Here is a 17531-nt window from a genome sequence, read left to right on the forward strand (position 1 = left end):
ATCTGCACCCGGGGGCTAAGGATCCTGCCTTGACTGACCTCTTAGATATGCCTGGAGCCTTCTCTGCTCTTCAAACCTCTCAGATGCCACCTTCTCCGATATGCACACCGTGTTTCGATAGTTTCGTCAATTACGCCTGCTGATATCTACTAGGCAGTTTACATAACAGCCCTTAACATAGTGTTGACATAAGTCGATGGGCATTTCTTTCCCCACTTTCTAGGCTCAGCAGCAGCAAGACTTTGCGAACTTGCTAGAAGTCACAGAGCTGGGACTCCAACCCTTTATGTCAGACTCCACAGCCCCTGCTGGATACTGCCTGGCATGAACCTAGTGTTCTGTTTCTCTCCTAAGGACGCATCAGAGTCAGAGAATAAAACACATGCAACTCAGTTCACATGAGGTTAAGCATGGATTTGCACCCCTATGGTCTTTCTTTTTTTAATCATTATTTAATTTTAGCCTTTTCCAACCACCTGCTCCCCTCACCCATTCCCACCTCTGAATTCCCATTCTTTCTTTGACCCTCTCTTATGGCACGTAGGTTTTGCCTTATCATTGTAATTATTGTTGTGTTTACGTATCTCCACTATTAGATTGAAACTTTTTGAAGGAAGAAATATTGACTTTTCATCCCCCCCAAATGCCTTGCTTAGAAAGTCAACATGTAGATGTTTTCCATGAGTCGCCTAACCTGACCTATTGTTTCTTAGTCCCAAAAGAAACTGTGTAAGGGTTTGTGGGTAAAAATCATCATCCCAGTCAGAAAAAAACAGTAAGATCAGTCCAGGCTCACCAACTTGGTCGGGCTGAGACAGAACTTCTTCATGCAAAGCATAGTATGTCATAGCTGAGAACAGTGCTCAGCTGAGAACAATAGCTGAGCAAGGTCTCTGGGATTAGATAAACCTGTTATCAAATCCTGGCTTTGCCACATATTAGCTGGGTAACTTTACCTCGTAGGACTGTTGTGTGGATTAAAACAAGTAATGTAAGTATAAAGAGCTTAGTATAGGGCTTGGCATATAAATTATATTGTTGGCGTTGATATTAACTTGAAGGCAAACTTATAGAACTATGGACTTGATAACATGCTGCAAAGCCAAAATCATTACAAAAAAGTGTCATCTTTCTGAATATTAACGAGCTGGTTAAAATCTTGAACTCGAGTTCTGTTTGTTTCTTGCCTGTTTCACAGAAGAGCGGCAGAGAAAGCTCCAGGAGTACCTAGCAGCCAAGGGAAAACTGAAGAGCCAAAACACAAAGTGAGTTTGTCTACCCATAGTTAAGCAAATTTTGTTGGCCTCGTTGCTAATAGCAATTTAAAGCCTTTTGAAAACAGCCCTTTTGCTGGCAGTCTACTCAGACTGCATTGGAATTCTATTATAACTCAAAACGGACATTTCAGTCCAGGCATGACAATAACCCCAAGCAGTGCCTAGTCCACTGGCAAACATGTAAGCATCATTATTGTGACAGTCTCCAAAAGAAGGAGGGAAGGGTCTACAATATTACCCACCATGCTGGAAGCTTTTCCTCTTCCTGTTTTTTTTTTTTTTTTTTTTTTATCCTGGGAAAGTTGATTTTCTGAAGGCAATTTTTGGTCAAGGAAACGGATGACCCTGGTTCTGGTGTTTCTTGCTAAAGCAGGAGAGCCAGTTACAATCAGTCCTCTCTAGTGGCACACTGACATCCTCTAGCCTGACGGTGCTCTTGGTCATTCCCAGTATTTACTCTTGAGATGTGGCAGAGTACCACTTCACTTTTTTATCTTGTCAGCATCTTACCATCTTTGCTTAGCATTTCTCCTTCCTTGGGTTACTAAATTTTTACTTAAAAATTCATTTTTAGAAAATTAGCTTTCACCCTTTATTTTACCTTGGGTTTTTACTCAACTCTATTTTCTTGATTAGATGAACCTAATTCATTTATTTAGTATCTTTAACGTATCAGTCACTTTTTTAAAAAAATTTTATCGAAACATTTATTGTACATAAGAGGTACAGAGTTATATTTCAATACACATATACAATGTGTGGTGATCTAGTCAGGGTAATTAGCCTATTCATCATTGTAAAACAATCATTTCTTTGTGATGTGCACATTTGATCTTTTCTAGTCATTTGGTTACATGCAGTAAATCTATTGATTATAAATTTCTGGGTCGACTGTACATGAATAGGGCTTATTTTTCCTGTCTTGCTGTACTTTTTATGTCCATTGATCAGCCTCTTCCTTCCACTCTCCTTCCCTTTTCCACCTCTATAACAACAGTTTTTCTCTCTCCCTTTAACAGTTCAACTTATTGTTATTATTTATTTGGTTTTTTGTTTGTTTTGTTCTCTTTTTTAGCTCTCACGTATGAGTGAGAACGTACAGTATTTCTTTCTGTGCCTGGCTTATTTCACTTAACATAATTTTTTCCGAGCTCATCCATGTTGCTGCGAAAGTCAGAATTTCATTCTTTTTGATGGCTGAGTAGTATTCCATTGTGTGTATGTACCACCTCTTCTTTATCCAATCATGTGTTGTTGATGGACATTTAGGTTGGTTCCATATCTTGGCTACTGTGAACAGAGCTGCAATAAACGTGGGAGTGCAGGTATCCCTTTAACATGACGACTTCCATTCCTTTGGGTATATTCCCAAAAGTGGGATTCCTGTATCGTATGGAAGATCTATCTGTAGTTGTTTGAGAAACCTCCATACTGTTTTCCATAATGTCTGTACTAATTTACAGTCCAACCAACATTGTATAAGGGTTCTTCTTTCTCTGCATCCTCACCAGCATTTGTTATTTTCTGTCTTTTTGATAATAGCCAGTCTAATTGGGGTGAAATGGTGTCTCGATGTGGTTTGATTTGCATTTCCCTGATGATTAGTAATGTTGAGCATTTTTTCATATACCTGTTGGCCACTTGTATGTCTTTTGAGAAATGTCTACTGAGCTCCTTTGCCCATTTTTCAATTGGGTTATTTGCTTTTTTACAATTGAGTTGTTTGAGTTCCTTGCATATTCTGGAAATTAGTCTCTCGTCAGATGCATAGTTTGCTATCAATCACTTTTGATGCTGGAGATATGGTGTTTAACAAGACAGAGGTCCCTGGCCTCTCAGGGGTTATGTTCTAGATGGGAGAGAAAAATATCAAACAAGTCATGATCAAAGTCTCTGTTAGTCTAGCAATTGTTTTTGGTCCATGGAGATTGAATCCTTCTAAATTCTCCTCTGTTATTCTATCTTTTTCCCTTTTTTTTTTTTTTTTTTTTTCCATTTTCTGCCTCACTAGCTAGATTTCATGGTGTCCCTGTTTTGTTTTTGTTTTTTAAATTATATCTCTTTTTCCCTCCGAAAACCCACTATTTGAAGACACTTAAAACAAGGAAGTTTTTTAAAGAAGCAGTTAGTTGTCTTATTTGGCATTGTATCTCCAGTGTCTGGCACATTGCAATGTTCAAGGAATGATGTTTGAATGAATGAGACTATGAAAATATGAAGAAAACACATATACTCATATTTCATTAATATTGTTAGAACACTACATTTATGCATAGGATGTTTCTGAAAGGATCACAAAAAAAAATGGGTAAGAGCAGTTATGGTCTTTGAGGAGGAGAATACAGGACTAAGGAAGCGATGATAAGGATATTTTTTATTGAATATAATTTTGAATTATTTTCCCATATACAGAAATTCTGAGTTAAAAGTCTAATCATAATTTTCAATTACTATACTTCCCAAGCCTTGCCAGTTCTATAGTAAGGATTAATTTTATTTTGTCTTTTATAGGCCCTATCTGAAAGCCAAGAATAATTGCCCGAATCAAGCACTTTCTAAATCTGTAAGTAGAAATTAGTCTTCCAAGAAATATTCATTTTGGAAGTATGATTAGTAATAAAAATAACAAAGATGTTAGCAACCTAAAGAATATGTATTTCAAAGATATTTCTTATGAATATAGGAGCACTTGGGTTTAATGAGATACAATAATTTTTTGAAAAGTACAACGTATCGTAATTTCGTTTTATTAACCAAGAAAAACCTTAAGTGGACTTTGGTTCTCTTAACAGCTAGCATTTGTTGAATACTTACTGTATCTGACCTGCATTAACTCATTGAGTCTTCACAACCTTATGAGATAGGTACTATGAATAGCCCCGTTTTAAAGATCAGGGATCTGAGTCACAGAAAGGTTAAGTAGCTTCCCAAAGTCATATAGCTATTAAGTGACAGCTCAGAGCCTGTGGTCTTAACCACTTTGGTATGCTGCCGTACAGTTAATTAGCTTAGTAGTCATTAAAAGAGAACACCTGTGTTGGGTCTTCCACACTGCTTAACAAGAATATGCTTCCTAATCAATTCAGTTCAACAAGCTGGTAGATAGAATGATAAAGGGTCCTAACATACCTAAATTAGCCTTCTGGAAGGGGCACAAATTCTTCATCCGCAATAAAATAACCCACAAAAATCCCACCATTCATTTTTAAAACCATAGTTTTATCTAAGCTTTAAAGTGTAACTGAAATTGTGTTGCCCAAAGTGAAACATTGGTGTCAGTTTTAATAAGATTTAATGGTTCATGCACTGTGTATGTACACACACACACACACACACACACACACACACACACACACACACACACACACACACACACACACACATACATATACACACACGAGAGTACTTCAAGAAGTTCATGGAAAGGTTTGTATTATCTTTTAATTCTGTCTTTCCACAAACTTTTTGAAGTGCCCTTGTATATATATATATATGCATACACATATGTGTATATGTGCATATATGGACATGTATATGCCATGTGTATATATGACATCATTAGATACTGGAGAATAGAAAAATATTAGGCAAATTTGGTGCATGATGATGTGAATAGTTGGGAAGCACTTGGTTCAACTTCTGCTTCATGCAGATTGAACCAGTGTAGGATGCAAAGCTTAAAGGAAAAATTTGCCGGAAAGGGCCCTTACTCAGAGTTCCCAGAGGCTTCTCTAGAAGCTAACAGTGCTGACTTTAGTAAATCATCTCTTAAATGGGGGTGATTCCTACCTTATCTGCTTTACACAGTTGTAAAGATAAAAATAAAGTGGGGAGGGAAATTATGGAACTTAGGAGAAACTAAAAGCAGTATACAAATAATAGTCATCACGACAATTGTATAATGCTTTACAATCTATAAAACATCCAGGTACTGGGCAAGACACACATCACCTCAGTACTTAAAACAACCTTATAAGAAGGTTGGCCATATGATTTGATGTTCAAACCAGGACACCTTCAAGAATAAAAGGAAATGCTGTTAATAATTATGTTGGGGGCTGGCCAGTTAGCTCATTTCATTAGAGTGAGCCTTGTAGCACCGAGGTCATGGGTTCAGATCCCCGTACAGGCCAGCCACCAAAAAAAAAAATCTTCCTACAACAAATATTGGGCCAAGAAGCATAAATCAAAACTGTCTTGTGAAAACCAGGACATATGGCATCCTTCCTAGAAGACAGATATTATTATAATTATTCCCATTTTACAAATGAGAGGACTGAGGCTCAGAGAGATTAAGTACTTGGCCAAAATTATATAGCCAGTGTATTAGTCTGTTTCTTTGCTTATAACAAAATACATGGAACTGAGTGATTTATATGAAAATAAAATTTAATGCTTACAGTTTCTGAAGCTGGGATGTCCGAAGTCCAGGGAACACATCTGGTGAGGATCTTGGTGGTGGCAACAGTGACCCAGGGTTCTCACATTGCAAGATGGTGGAAGCAGAGAGAGAAAGACATAATCTCTCTCCTTTTAAAGCCCTCAGAACCACGCCCCTGACCACCATTTTTAATCCATTCACTGTGGCATGGTCCTACAATCTAATCACCTCTTCAAGGCTCCACCTTTCAGTTACCATAATAGGATTTCCCATCCTCTTAACAGTCACAGTGAGGGCCAAGTTTCTAAATCATGAAATTTGGGGGACACAGTTCAAGCTTTTGCAGGATATAATTCAGTCCAGTACAGCCAGTAAGGGTCAGATTCAGGACTTGAATAAAGCTTTTCCAGAGTACCTTACTACAGTGTTACTACCTAAAGGAACTCACAAAGTTGTTTTTTTTGTTTTCCTGTTCCTATCCAAGAGTTTTCACATATTGACTGGGATTTGAAAAGAGTCCTTGGAGCCATGCTCTTAAATTTACTCAAGAAATAGTAACGTACAATAGTTAAAAACTGCCTAAGTCCACATCCTAACTCCTTCATTGTCTAGCTAAATGAGCTTGGGCAAGTTACTTTATCTGTAAAATGGGAATAATAGGAGACATCTCATAGAGTTGTTTTAAAGGATTAATTGAGTTAACTATTGATTTACACTTAAGAATGTCTACACATTGGTGTATGAGTTCCTCTGGAGGTACATGTTGGGTATGCAGGGACACTCTTTAACAGAATCACATCCAGATCTTCAACTTTCACACATGCTTTTACCTAAAATTGATTTGTTGAAGAATGTGCCTCACATACAGTTTCTCCTTTCCCACTTCTCTCAACATTGTCATCCTTCTTCCACTTTCTAATTTTTTCCTTCTCTGCCTGAGTTAGGCAACCACTCTCTCATCACATCCCTAATCTTGATGTTATAATTTACCCTGGGATGGAAATATCTCCAGGATACAAAATCAAGGAACAACTCGAAATAATAGTGTTGACATTGAGAAAATCTTTTGTAGTTCAAGTGGCTTCCAATTCTTTGCATTCAACGTTGTCATCAGATAGAACATTAAAAATTATTTTTTTGCCAAGAGATTTTTAGCACATACCTTTAGATGAGTTCAAAAAATGGAGTGTTACTGCTGTAACAAAACAGTTTCTTGTTCACATTAATAAGTAGATGGGATAAGTTTTCTAATGTTTTTATTTAAAAAGAAAAAGGAAGAAAATTAATGCAGAACACTGTCTCATTCTGGCGATAAATAGTATTGAATACATGAACTAATTATGGGGTACAGAGTTTGTCAAAATTATCTTGGGAGTATATGAACAAAAATATTTGAGAACCACTGATAAAGTGTGCTGTGCAGTCCCTTCTAACTCTACAATAGCCTTATTTTGTTACATCATAATTTTCTTGTGTTTATATCTTTTCTACTAGAACTCCTCAGAGCCAAGTGTCATCTCTCATGTTTGTATCACCTTAAGAGTCTAGCACAGTGCCTTGTATACAATCAGCATTCAGTAAATCTCTCTTGGTTTAAACCCTAGTCCTATCCTTACTAAATTTTCTCCTTTCTCTGTTGTCATATTTGGTACAGAATGAAGAGACCAAATTTGATTTGAATCAATTGTTTCTTCTTATGCTTTCTGTCTTCGGTTTTTTTTTTTTTTTGACTGGTAAGGGGATTGCAACCCTTGGCACGGTGTTGTCTGCACCACACTCAGCCAGTGAGTGCACTGGCCATCCCTATATAGGATCCGAACCTGAGGCCTCGGCACTACCAGTGCCTCACCCTCCCGAAGGAGCCACGGGGCTGGCCCCCTGTCTTCGTTTTTTATCAACTCAATCCATCAGTTCTGAGGTGGGTTGAAAAAGACCAGTAGTTGGAGACCAGGGTACAGAGACTGAATTTCTAACTCTAACCCTACCTCTTACTCCCTGCCTAACCTTGGGCAGCTCACTTTCCCTCTCAAATGAAGGGGCTAAATTTAATGATCTCTAAAGTCCTTTCTAGTTGTAATGGTCTATATTCATATTTTGGTTGCAGGCTATTCTGCTAGCCTGATGACTCTTCTAAGCCCAGCTTTTCTCTCTCAAAGGAGTGCCTAAAACTGCATGACCAGTTCTACTACCTATGATAAGTTAGCAAGGTCAAGCTGATCTAAAATGAAGATAAAAAAATATGCAAGAAAGAAAATAGTTATAAATCGTATATCTGATAAAAATCTAGTATTCAGGATACTTAAAGAACTCTTACAACTCAACAATTAAAAGACATATAACCCAATATAAAATTAGCAAAGGATCTTAATAGACATTTCTCCAAAGAAGGCATACAAATGGTCAATAAGGACCTGAAAAGATGCTCAACATCATTAGCCATCAAAGAAATGCAAATAAAAATCACAGTGTGATACTACTTCACACCTGCTAGGATGGCTGTGATCAAAAAGACAGATAATAAGTGTTGGGGAGGACGTGGAGATACTAGAACCCTCCTTCGTTGTTAATGAGAATGTAAAATGACACAGCCACTTTGGAAAACAACTTGGTGGTTTCTTAAAACATAAACATAGAGTTACCATATGACCCAGCAATTCTACTTCTAAATATAAACCCAAGAGAATTAAAAACATATGTCACATAAAAACTTATTCACAAATGTTTGTAGCAACATTGTTCATAATATCCAAGAAGTGGAAACAACGCAAATGTCCATCAGTTAATGAACGGCTAACCAAAATGTGGTATATCCATAATGGAATATTATTCAACCATAAAAAAGTACTAAAGTGTTTTTGTGGAGATAGGTATATGGGAACTCTGTACCTTCTACTCAATTTTGCTGTTAACCTAAAACTGCTCTAAAAAATAAAGTTTGTTAATTAAAAAAGAATAATGAAGCACTGATACATGCTAAGATATGGGTGAATATTGAAAAGATTACTCTAAGTGAAAGAAGCCAGACACAGAAGGCCACATATTGCATGATCCCATTTATATGACATGTCCAGAATAGGCAAATTGACAGGGATATGGAGACAAAAAGTAGATTAGTGGTTGCCGGGGTCTGCAGGGAGAGGAGAACGGGGAGCGACGGCTAACAATCGCCAGGATTCTCTTAGGGGTGATGAAAATGTTCTGGAACTAGATAGTGATTATCATACACCTTTGTGAATCTATTAAAATATACTCAACTGTACACTTTAAAATGGTCAATTTTGGCTTCACATCAAGATGGTGGAATAGACGGTTCCCTGTGTCACTCCTCCCACAAATCAACCAATTTACGACTATTAAAAAGCAATGACAGCCAAGCTGGGCCGCTAGAGCTCAGGGGAAGAGGAGGAGAGACCTATGTAGTTCATGAGGGCAGGAGAAGCCACAGTGAGAGAAAGAAAGGATCGTTCCCACCATTTCGAGCCCCAGCTGCTTCAAGCCTGGAGCTGGTGAGCACATGGAGCAAGAGCTGTCAAAAGCCACAGCTGTGCCTTTCACATGAAGTTGCTTGGAGGTGGAGGGGAGAAGAAGGCGTTGGTGGTCCCAGGCCAACAAGACCACTAACAGGGTTCCCGCGGACCCACATAGAAACGAGGAGCCATAGACAACAGAAAAAAGGAGCCACTCAGAGGTCAGTGAGTTATTGCAAGGGACTGGCGCATGGCCTGTCCCGTGGGAAGTGTTTGGAGTACAGGCATTGGTAGAGACAGGCCCACCAGGGGAACATTGAGGTACAGCATGGACAGCTGATCTGTCCCCCAGTCAGTGTAGGACCACTCAGTGGAGACTGGTCAGGAATATAGAATAGCAGGGGGTACAGTTTGCTGAAAAGACTCAGGCCCAGACCAGAGTTTTCACACAACCCAGGTGTACTGGACATCACAAGACCCAGAAGTACATATACAAGGTCAACCATTAAAACCTGAGCTGCACAAAAACCCTTCCCCAGGCAATCAACAGCAATGAAGCAGTTTAGATTAGCTCAACTACAGGGCTCAAATACTGGTCCCCACAGGAAGTTCCTCCATTTTAGAAGTAAGCAAAGGACAACAGATTAGTTCCAGTGCACAGTTTAAGTGGTGGGAACAGTGAATAATCCAACACAGAACTGAAAGAAAAAACAAAATACCCACAGACCAGAGGCAAAGTTTGATATTAACTAGAAAAGGTCTAACACCACCAAAGAACACCTATAAAACCTAGGATTGGAAGCCCCCTGGGCTCCCAAGCCGGGCGAGCAAGGAGGGCCAAGGGCCTCAGCCACGCCCCCCTGACATCCACAACCAACCCAGGGATGACCACCAAGCCACCACAGGAAGTGCCCTGGGCTACCAAGCTGGGGTAGTGGGGGACCAGTGGCCTCAGCCACACCCTCTCCCCCAACATCCGCAACCATCCCAATGATAATAATTGAGCCACAGCAGGAAGCATCCCAGGCTCCCAAGCTGGGATGGTAGGGGACCGAGGGCTTCAGCCGTGCCTCCCCAACATCTGCAACCAGCCCACCGACAACCACCGAGCCACTGCTGGTGGCCTGGACTCCCCAGCTGGAACAATGGGGGCCTAGGGCCTCAGCCACACCCCCCTGACATCTGTAACCAGCCCAGTGATGACCACCGAGCCACTGGAAGTCCCTGGTCTCTCCCACCAAAATGAGGGGGGGTGCCACGGGCCTTGATCACGCTCCCTCTCCTTTCTCCTCTTCCCACCCAATTTTCCTCCTCTTCACCCCATCCCCTCTCCACCAGCTGTTCTGCAACAACATCTTAAGATAAGGCTCGGAGGTGGGGGAAGATGAACCCAGTTGCAACTAGGCAAGCTGCTGCTGCTGCTGCTGCCCCAGGACTCTATCAGGGCCTGAGGCATAGAGCCGGGGGAAGCCGAATCCACCTGCACCCAGGTAAAGAGCACACCGATAACACCATTTCCACAAGGTAGCCCACCATAGCCCCCACAATTGCCATGGCTGCCACAAAAGCAGCTAGTCTCTATAGAAGCAGTCACAGCCACCATGCAAATGGCATGCCAGACTCTCAACTGCATTGACACAAGGAGAGGCACCAGCGGAGACCAAAAAAAAAAAAAAAGGTCCTCTCTCCACAAAGCGCACTCCAGAGTAATAGAAGAAGCATCTGATTTACAATAATAGAGGAGGACTTGATCACACCTGGGCAGATCAGCACTGGACAGATCATCTAGGCAACAAACCAACAGAGGAACAGTTGTTAATCTATCAGTTGGAGAGAACAAATCTGTGGTTATTGGTGGAGGAGGGGGTTTGGATAAGGGGCCTAAAGAATAAATATGATTTGTAACAATGAATATGCTAATAAAAAATAAATTTAAAAAACAAACAAAAAATAAAATGGTCAATTTTATGTATGTAAATTACATCTCATTTTTTTGAATATATAAGAAAGCAACTGAAAAATAACACACAGCTGGAAGCTTTCATACCAATATCCCCACCTTTTCAGTAAGCAATGATGGAGAAATCTAAAGCAGATGTAAATGTTGGGTCTCAATGAGTAACCCAAATATAACCATGTGGATATACCTATCCATCTTTCTGTCTCCCACTCCCAACCTCTCCCATTTCACTCCCAATAACACCACACACACTGGTACCATTCCAGGGTAGATATCTCTTTGCCCTGAATGCCAAATGGTCTGGTGACAAACTTCCTTTACACACTCATCAAGTTTACATAGTGATTTCACAATATTGTTGGGCCAAAAATAGAGATGGTAACTCTAGCACTGCCATATCTTCCCCTGGAGACTTATGTTCTATAGATCTCTGCCGAATTCTCCATTCCGGGTAATTGCTTTCACTATGGATGCTCTGGAATCCACAGTGGCTTGCCCAATTATTTGCCCTACCAATTCTAAATTCTCCTCCCTAGTTTTCAAAGTTCTCTGTAACCTAATTCTACCTTTCTTGTCAAAAATTAAGTCACATGACTAAACATTTGCTTATTATAGCATAGAACCTAATCTTAAAACCCTGTCCTGACTGACTTCACAAATATGACTAACTTTCTACTGAGATGTTAGATGATTACTGAGACCTGTTTGAACATATCTCAGGCCTCCCAGCATCTACCACCTATCTATCTCGTCGCTGAACTCTGGGGTGAGACAGCTTCTCGAGTGATACTGTGACCTTTACAAAGGCAGTGGTTTTGTTTTTTACAAAAAATATAGTTTTACAAAGTAGTAGGAGGAACTTGTTGGAAGGTACCCTGCATGCAGCTATGTTTTCAGAGTCCTTAGAAGGACACTTTATTGAGATGTAATGGGCAGTCAACAAGTACTGTTCAATTGAGGCAAATTTCTTTTCAAAACAGCAGCTTTTGTATCTTTACTGCATCTCTGCTTAATTCTGTCAAGCCAAAAGATTCTGATATATTTCTGATGCTAACTCAAGTTATAAAATCACCTATTAGTGAGTCTTGCTTTGCTTTCTCAAGATTCAACTTTCTTCAGTGGAATTCTAAGTAATATAACTAATCTTTTTCTAGCATGTGTTTAAACACAGTTATTTCTATCATTATTTTTAAAACAGTGAACTGTTATAAATTTTTTATATATTCTTTTCTTTGCCTTTTCAGACCATTAGACCAAAAAAGGATGTTACCAACCATGTTGTTTTGCCTATCAGAACTACAAAGTCCATCAGCGTTAAACTCCAGCCCAGAACAGCCAATATCACAGTGTCCCAGAAGCCAAAGTTGGAGCCACCAAAACTTGTGAACAAAAGGCTGACTTCAGGATGTGTTTCTTCTAACCCAAACTGTAAGCCTTCCAGAAAAAGTCATCAGCAACCTGAAGCTGGATCTTCCACTACAGGGGAACTGTCAGAACCCATGGGGTCACGTAGTAGGCAGGAATTGAAAACTGCAAAGCAGCAGGTAACAGATCAAGGAAATGCTAAATGTACAGACTCTGTGGACAGCACCCATGTTAAAAACAAATCTTTGGATGGCTTTCTAAAAGAGATGAATAAAGAAAATTTGCCCCAAACCTTATCAGAACCTGAGAGGAAGCCAGGTCCTGAATTATGTATTATAAGTAAGCCAAAGACTAACTCTTATAATCAAACCAAGAGCAGTTTGGCTCCTAAACAAGCTGTGGGCAAAAGTTCAGTAAATAGTGCTATACTGAAAAACAAAGTTAATAAACAATTTGTTGGAGAAACACAAATTAGGACTCTACCAGTAAAGTCACAGCAACTCTCTAGAGGAGCAGATCTTGCAAAACCAGGAGAAAAACCCCCAAGGACAGTTCCCTCTGGCTTTATTCAAACCCTCAGTAAGACTCAAGCATCAAATAGACCAGTGGTGAAGGACATAAAGAATATAAAGGTTAACAAGGGTAAATGTGAAAGACCAAGTGAAACTAAGGTATGGTCTTATCCTGTTACTGAACAGAAAGTAAAATATGCCAAGCCCAGGACATACCCCAATTTGCTTCAGGGAGGATATAACAACAGACATCCAAACATCAAGCAAGTTCAGAAATCCACTCAACCATGTTTTAGACCTCAGACATCATGTCAAAATCAAAAATCAAAAACCATAAGCCAGAGGCCTAATTTGACAGTTGGCAGCTTTAATTCAGTCATTCCACGCACCCCTAGCATAAGAGCAAATGGAATCAACAGTAGTGAATACAACAGCAGCATTCAACAAAAAGCACAGACTTTAGACTGTAAGTTGAAAAAGGCTCTGCCCCAGAACCATTTTCTGAATAAGACAGCTCCCAAAACTCAAGCTGTCACAACCACGAATTGCAAAGGAGTCCCAAATGGGGCCCAAACTAATCCTAATATTAAAAAGAAGACAACAGCAGAGGATCGAAGGTACTTTGCTTTAATTCCAAAATTTTTGCAATTGAAGATGATTAGGCAAATTGACAATCAAGAATACTTGGTCAGGAAATAAGCCATAAGTAATGGCTCCTAAGTAATTTTTAGCTATAGCCTTGAGAGAAGATTTGAAAGCAACTGTAACAAATATTAAGACTTGACAGAGCTGGGTGGTACATACAGGTGTTATAAATTATTCTCTGTTATTTTCTGTATGTTTGAAATAGTTTATTTTTAATAAAGAAATTGAAGCACAGAGAATAGATGGGTGAGAAATAGGAGATGCAGATGTAGATTACTCATTCAAGAAGTACCCCGCAGGGGCTGACCAACAATAGAACATGGCAGGTTAGAAGGAGCCAGTGTAGTTAGTGAGTTCACATAGCTAGGGAGTGAGAAGGTGGTAGTCCCTTGTCAAGCAGACCAGTGATTAAGTCCAGAAAAGTTATCAGGGAAGAAGGAAGAGGAAGCTTCTGTGAGTCTGAGTGGGCCAAGTTTTAGAAAGTAAGCTAAAGCATAGAGGAACAGTCGGTTCAAATACAAAGTTCAGATTGCAGAAATAGGGATCTCAGGTTGCTGGGGGTTAATATTAACATACATGGTTCTTGAAACTAAGCCAAAAGATTTTCTGCACTTTCAATATTAACATACATGGTTCTTGAAACTAAGCCAAAAGATTTTCTGCACTTTCCACACAGGACCAGACATAGTCTCGTGTGAATGAAACTCCCAGGGGAGGAACATATGTATATCTGGTTGAAGTAGAAAAAAAGTAAATTCCTGACAAGGGTGAAAGGAGCATGTAAAATTGGCTGGTAGCTAAAAGGTGTAGCAGGGTGAGGTGTGGGCAGGATTTAGTCTCTGGACAGCACTGAACACCACCAACAATCTCTGCCCTCCTGAAGATACAGAAAATAAACAATTCAGGGTGATGTGGTCAAGAGAGTAGGGCTGGGATAGCTTCTTTAGGTAAAAGGGTCAGGAGATGTACTTTCAACAGTGACATCTGAGCTGAGAGCTAAGGTTTGGAAAAGGCTGGTGACAAAAATGATAAGGCTTTTGAGCAGAAAGAAGTGAGTGCAAAGACCCTGAGCCGGTGAATGAGGAAATCAAAAGACTGTTCCTAGGACAGTGTGTTGCGTGTTGAATAACATCGTGTTGATTACAAAAGGGAAGGCATATGTGGGGAGAGCTGGATCTGTTCCCTTATTCCTCAGGTGTTCCTTCAGTGCCTGCTATGCGCCAGGCAATAGGAGGTACAGTGGTGAGCACACAGTCAGTCACTGCCTGCACGGAGCTTATTGTTTGCTGTATATATAGAAAGTACTAGAGAAATAAGATTAGGGTGTGACGGCCCTAGGAGTAAGTTAGCTTTAGAGAAGGAAAGTTCCCTTTCTGTTTATGGTCAGAAGGAAGGCTAAGGAGATAGGAAGAATACCAGGAACATAGAAGAAAAGCATGCCAGATGTCTCAACTTGGACCATTAAGTAGGCAGTTAGAGTGAAGGTAAGTGGGGAGCAGTTGTATGGATTGTGCTCTGGAGTCAAGAAGGGAGAAACGAGGTTTAGCATTCATTCATTCTTTTAAAAATCAGTTATTGGCATTCTGGAAAAAGCAAAACTACAAGGACAAACAGGTCAGCAATTGCCAGGAGCTGGGGGTGGGGGACAGGGTTGACTACCAAAGAGCACAAGAGAATTTTTTGGTGGTGTGGGAACTGTCTTATGTCTTGATTATATAACATCGTGAGTTTGTCAAAACTCACAGAATTGCACACTAAAAAAGGTGAATTTTGCTGTATGTTATTGAACACCTGTGCCAGGCACTATGCTAGGCACTGGACATCCTAGGTTTCTTCCTTCATAGAGCTTGCATTCTTATGAAGGAGATAGAAAATCAACACGTTGATTAAATATGACAGGCTAATTACAGATAATTATCTCTTGAGGGATAATTATCCCTGAAGTGTCATTTGTGCAGGGGACAGAAGATGCAAGACCCTGAGGCAGAAATGAATGTGGGTCAAAACACTGAAAGGATGCCAGAGCTCCTGGAGGGTAGCGGGCGAGAGGGAGAGTGGTATGATGAGGTTGGAGAGGTAGGCAGGAGCCAAATTGTACTATGCATTTCAGCCATAGAATACACTTTGAATTCATTTCCCAGAGCCATGGGAAGTCCTTGGCAGTGACATATTCTGGTTTACATTTTAAAGATCGCTCTAGCTACTGCGCTCAGAGTGAATTTAATAAGGGTTGGAATGGGAGGATGTGAGTTTGGAGGCTGCTACGTCATTTCAGACAGAAGGCAACAGTGATGTGGATCAGGATGGGGGTAGTGCAGATAGAAGCAATATTGACCAAATACAGTGAGGTGTCAGATGCGAGGGGAAGAAAGGAACTACTCAAAGACAACTCCTACTTTTGGCCCTAGCAACTGGATGGATTGGGGTGCTATTTACCAAAGAAAGGAAGACTGGGAAAATATTTGGAGATGAACATCAAGAACTTTGTTTTGGACAGTACTGAGTTTGAATTGCCCGTCAGACATCCAATAAAAGATATCAGCTAGGCAATAGGTTTTACAAAGTTTAGGACCCCAGTGCTGAAATGTGCATTTACAAGTCATCAATATATAGTTGTTATTAAAGAAACTAGAGAGCCTATATCCAAACTCTTGGGTCTCCACGTCTTGGTTCCAACAGTGGTCTATGGTCTGCTTAAAAGCAGGAGTGGACAATGTGAACAGTGAGGGAGAGCAAGGGTTATTACTTGTCACCATCAGAAACCAGCTACTTAAGAAAAGAGCCCTACAATTATTGATCTAGTTTATGAAAGAAAGGGAGGTCACATGTGGTCAGGAGAGAGCAAAGGAACTGGGTGAAGTGGGTTACTTTGAGCACCAAGACACTACTGAGGGCAGAATGCAGCTGTGGTTGGTCTGGGTTGAGTGACAGATAGCTTATGGTGGGAGAAATGGAGTGCTGAGTTCGTGACTCAGATGGAGGGATGTCTAAGGAAAGCAAGTGTCAGAGGTAGCATACAGCGAAGTGGAAACTTTCAGAGAAAAATAACAAAGAACAGTCAGAAAGTCAAGGAATTTGAAGACTGAATTTCTGGCCACCTATAGTCCTGGCATCTTCCTTCCAATGGGTGGAAGCAACCCAGTGCTACCATTACCCATTTGTACAATGCTTTTGGATTCTATTCTCCTGACTTTGTCTATAGTTGAAGGTGCTTAGTAATACTATACTTTAGAAGATTGACTATGTTTTAAAAGTATATAAAAACTAACCCCCCTCCCTTTAATTGCATAACAGGAAACAACTGGAAGAATGGAAGAAATCTAAAGGGAAAATCTATAAAAGGCCCCCAATGGAACTTAAAACAAAAAGAAAGATAATAGAGGAAATGAATATTTCATTCTGGAAAAGCATTGAAAGAGAAGAGGAAGAAAAGAAAGAACAACTTGAACTGTCCAGTAAAATTAACAACACTCTGACAGAATGTCTGCAGCTCATTGAAGGGGTAAGTGAGCTTTTAGAGCTTTGGCCCAGAGTCTTGGAGTTTTTTAAACATTTTTCTTAAATATATTATAGGGGAGATAACCTTCGTCTAAGCAGAAATTAGCGTCTCTTTTTAATATAGAATAATAATAGCAATAATAATAATGACATACACTTAAATAGTGGCTGTTGTATGCCATGTGCTATTATAAGCACTTTGTTTATCTTATCTCATAATTACATAATGACCATTACCATGCCCACTTTACAAATCAAACTGAGGCACAGAGAAATTGGGAAACTAACCCAAGCAGTCTGACTCCAGAGAGATCCAAAAAGAACTCTACCTTCTTTGGGTATCAAGGTCCAAAGAGTAAACATTTAACATTTGGATATAAGCTGAAGTCAGAAGGCAAGGTCATATGTAAAGTTGGAGTATCCTAA

At 40.0% G+C, this 17531-nt stretch overlaps 1 protein-coding gene across 1 annotated transcript in view; it reads left to right on the forward strand.

Moving 5' to 3' along the window:
* The window catches only part of CKAP2L (cytoskeleton associated protein 2 like), a 30674-nt gene that overhangs the window by 510 nt on the left and 12633 nt on the right, over positions 1-17531 (forward strand). The window contains exons 2-5 of the mRNA XM_063077570.1: positions 1199-1265; positions 3789-3840; positions 12330-13579; positions 16902-17109. Of these exons, the coding sequence (XP_062933640.1) occupies positions 1199-1265; positions 3789-3840; positions 12330-13579; positions 16902-17109 (1577 nt within the window). The remainder of the gene's footprint in view (positions 1-1198; positions 1266-3788; positions 3841-12329; positions 13580-16901; positions 17110-17531) is intronic.

Source organism: Cynocephalus volans, chromosome 14 (genome assembly GCF_027409185.1).
Source record: "Cynocephalus volans isolate mCynVol1 chromosome 14, mCynVol1.pri, whole genome shotgun sequence".
Lineage (NCBI taxonomy): Eukaryota > Metazoa > Chordata > Mammalia > Dermoptera > Cynocephalidae > Cynocephalus > Cynocephalus volans.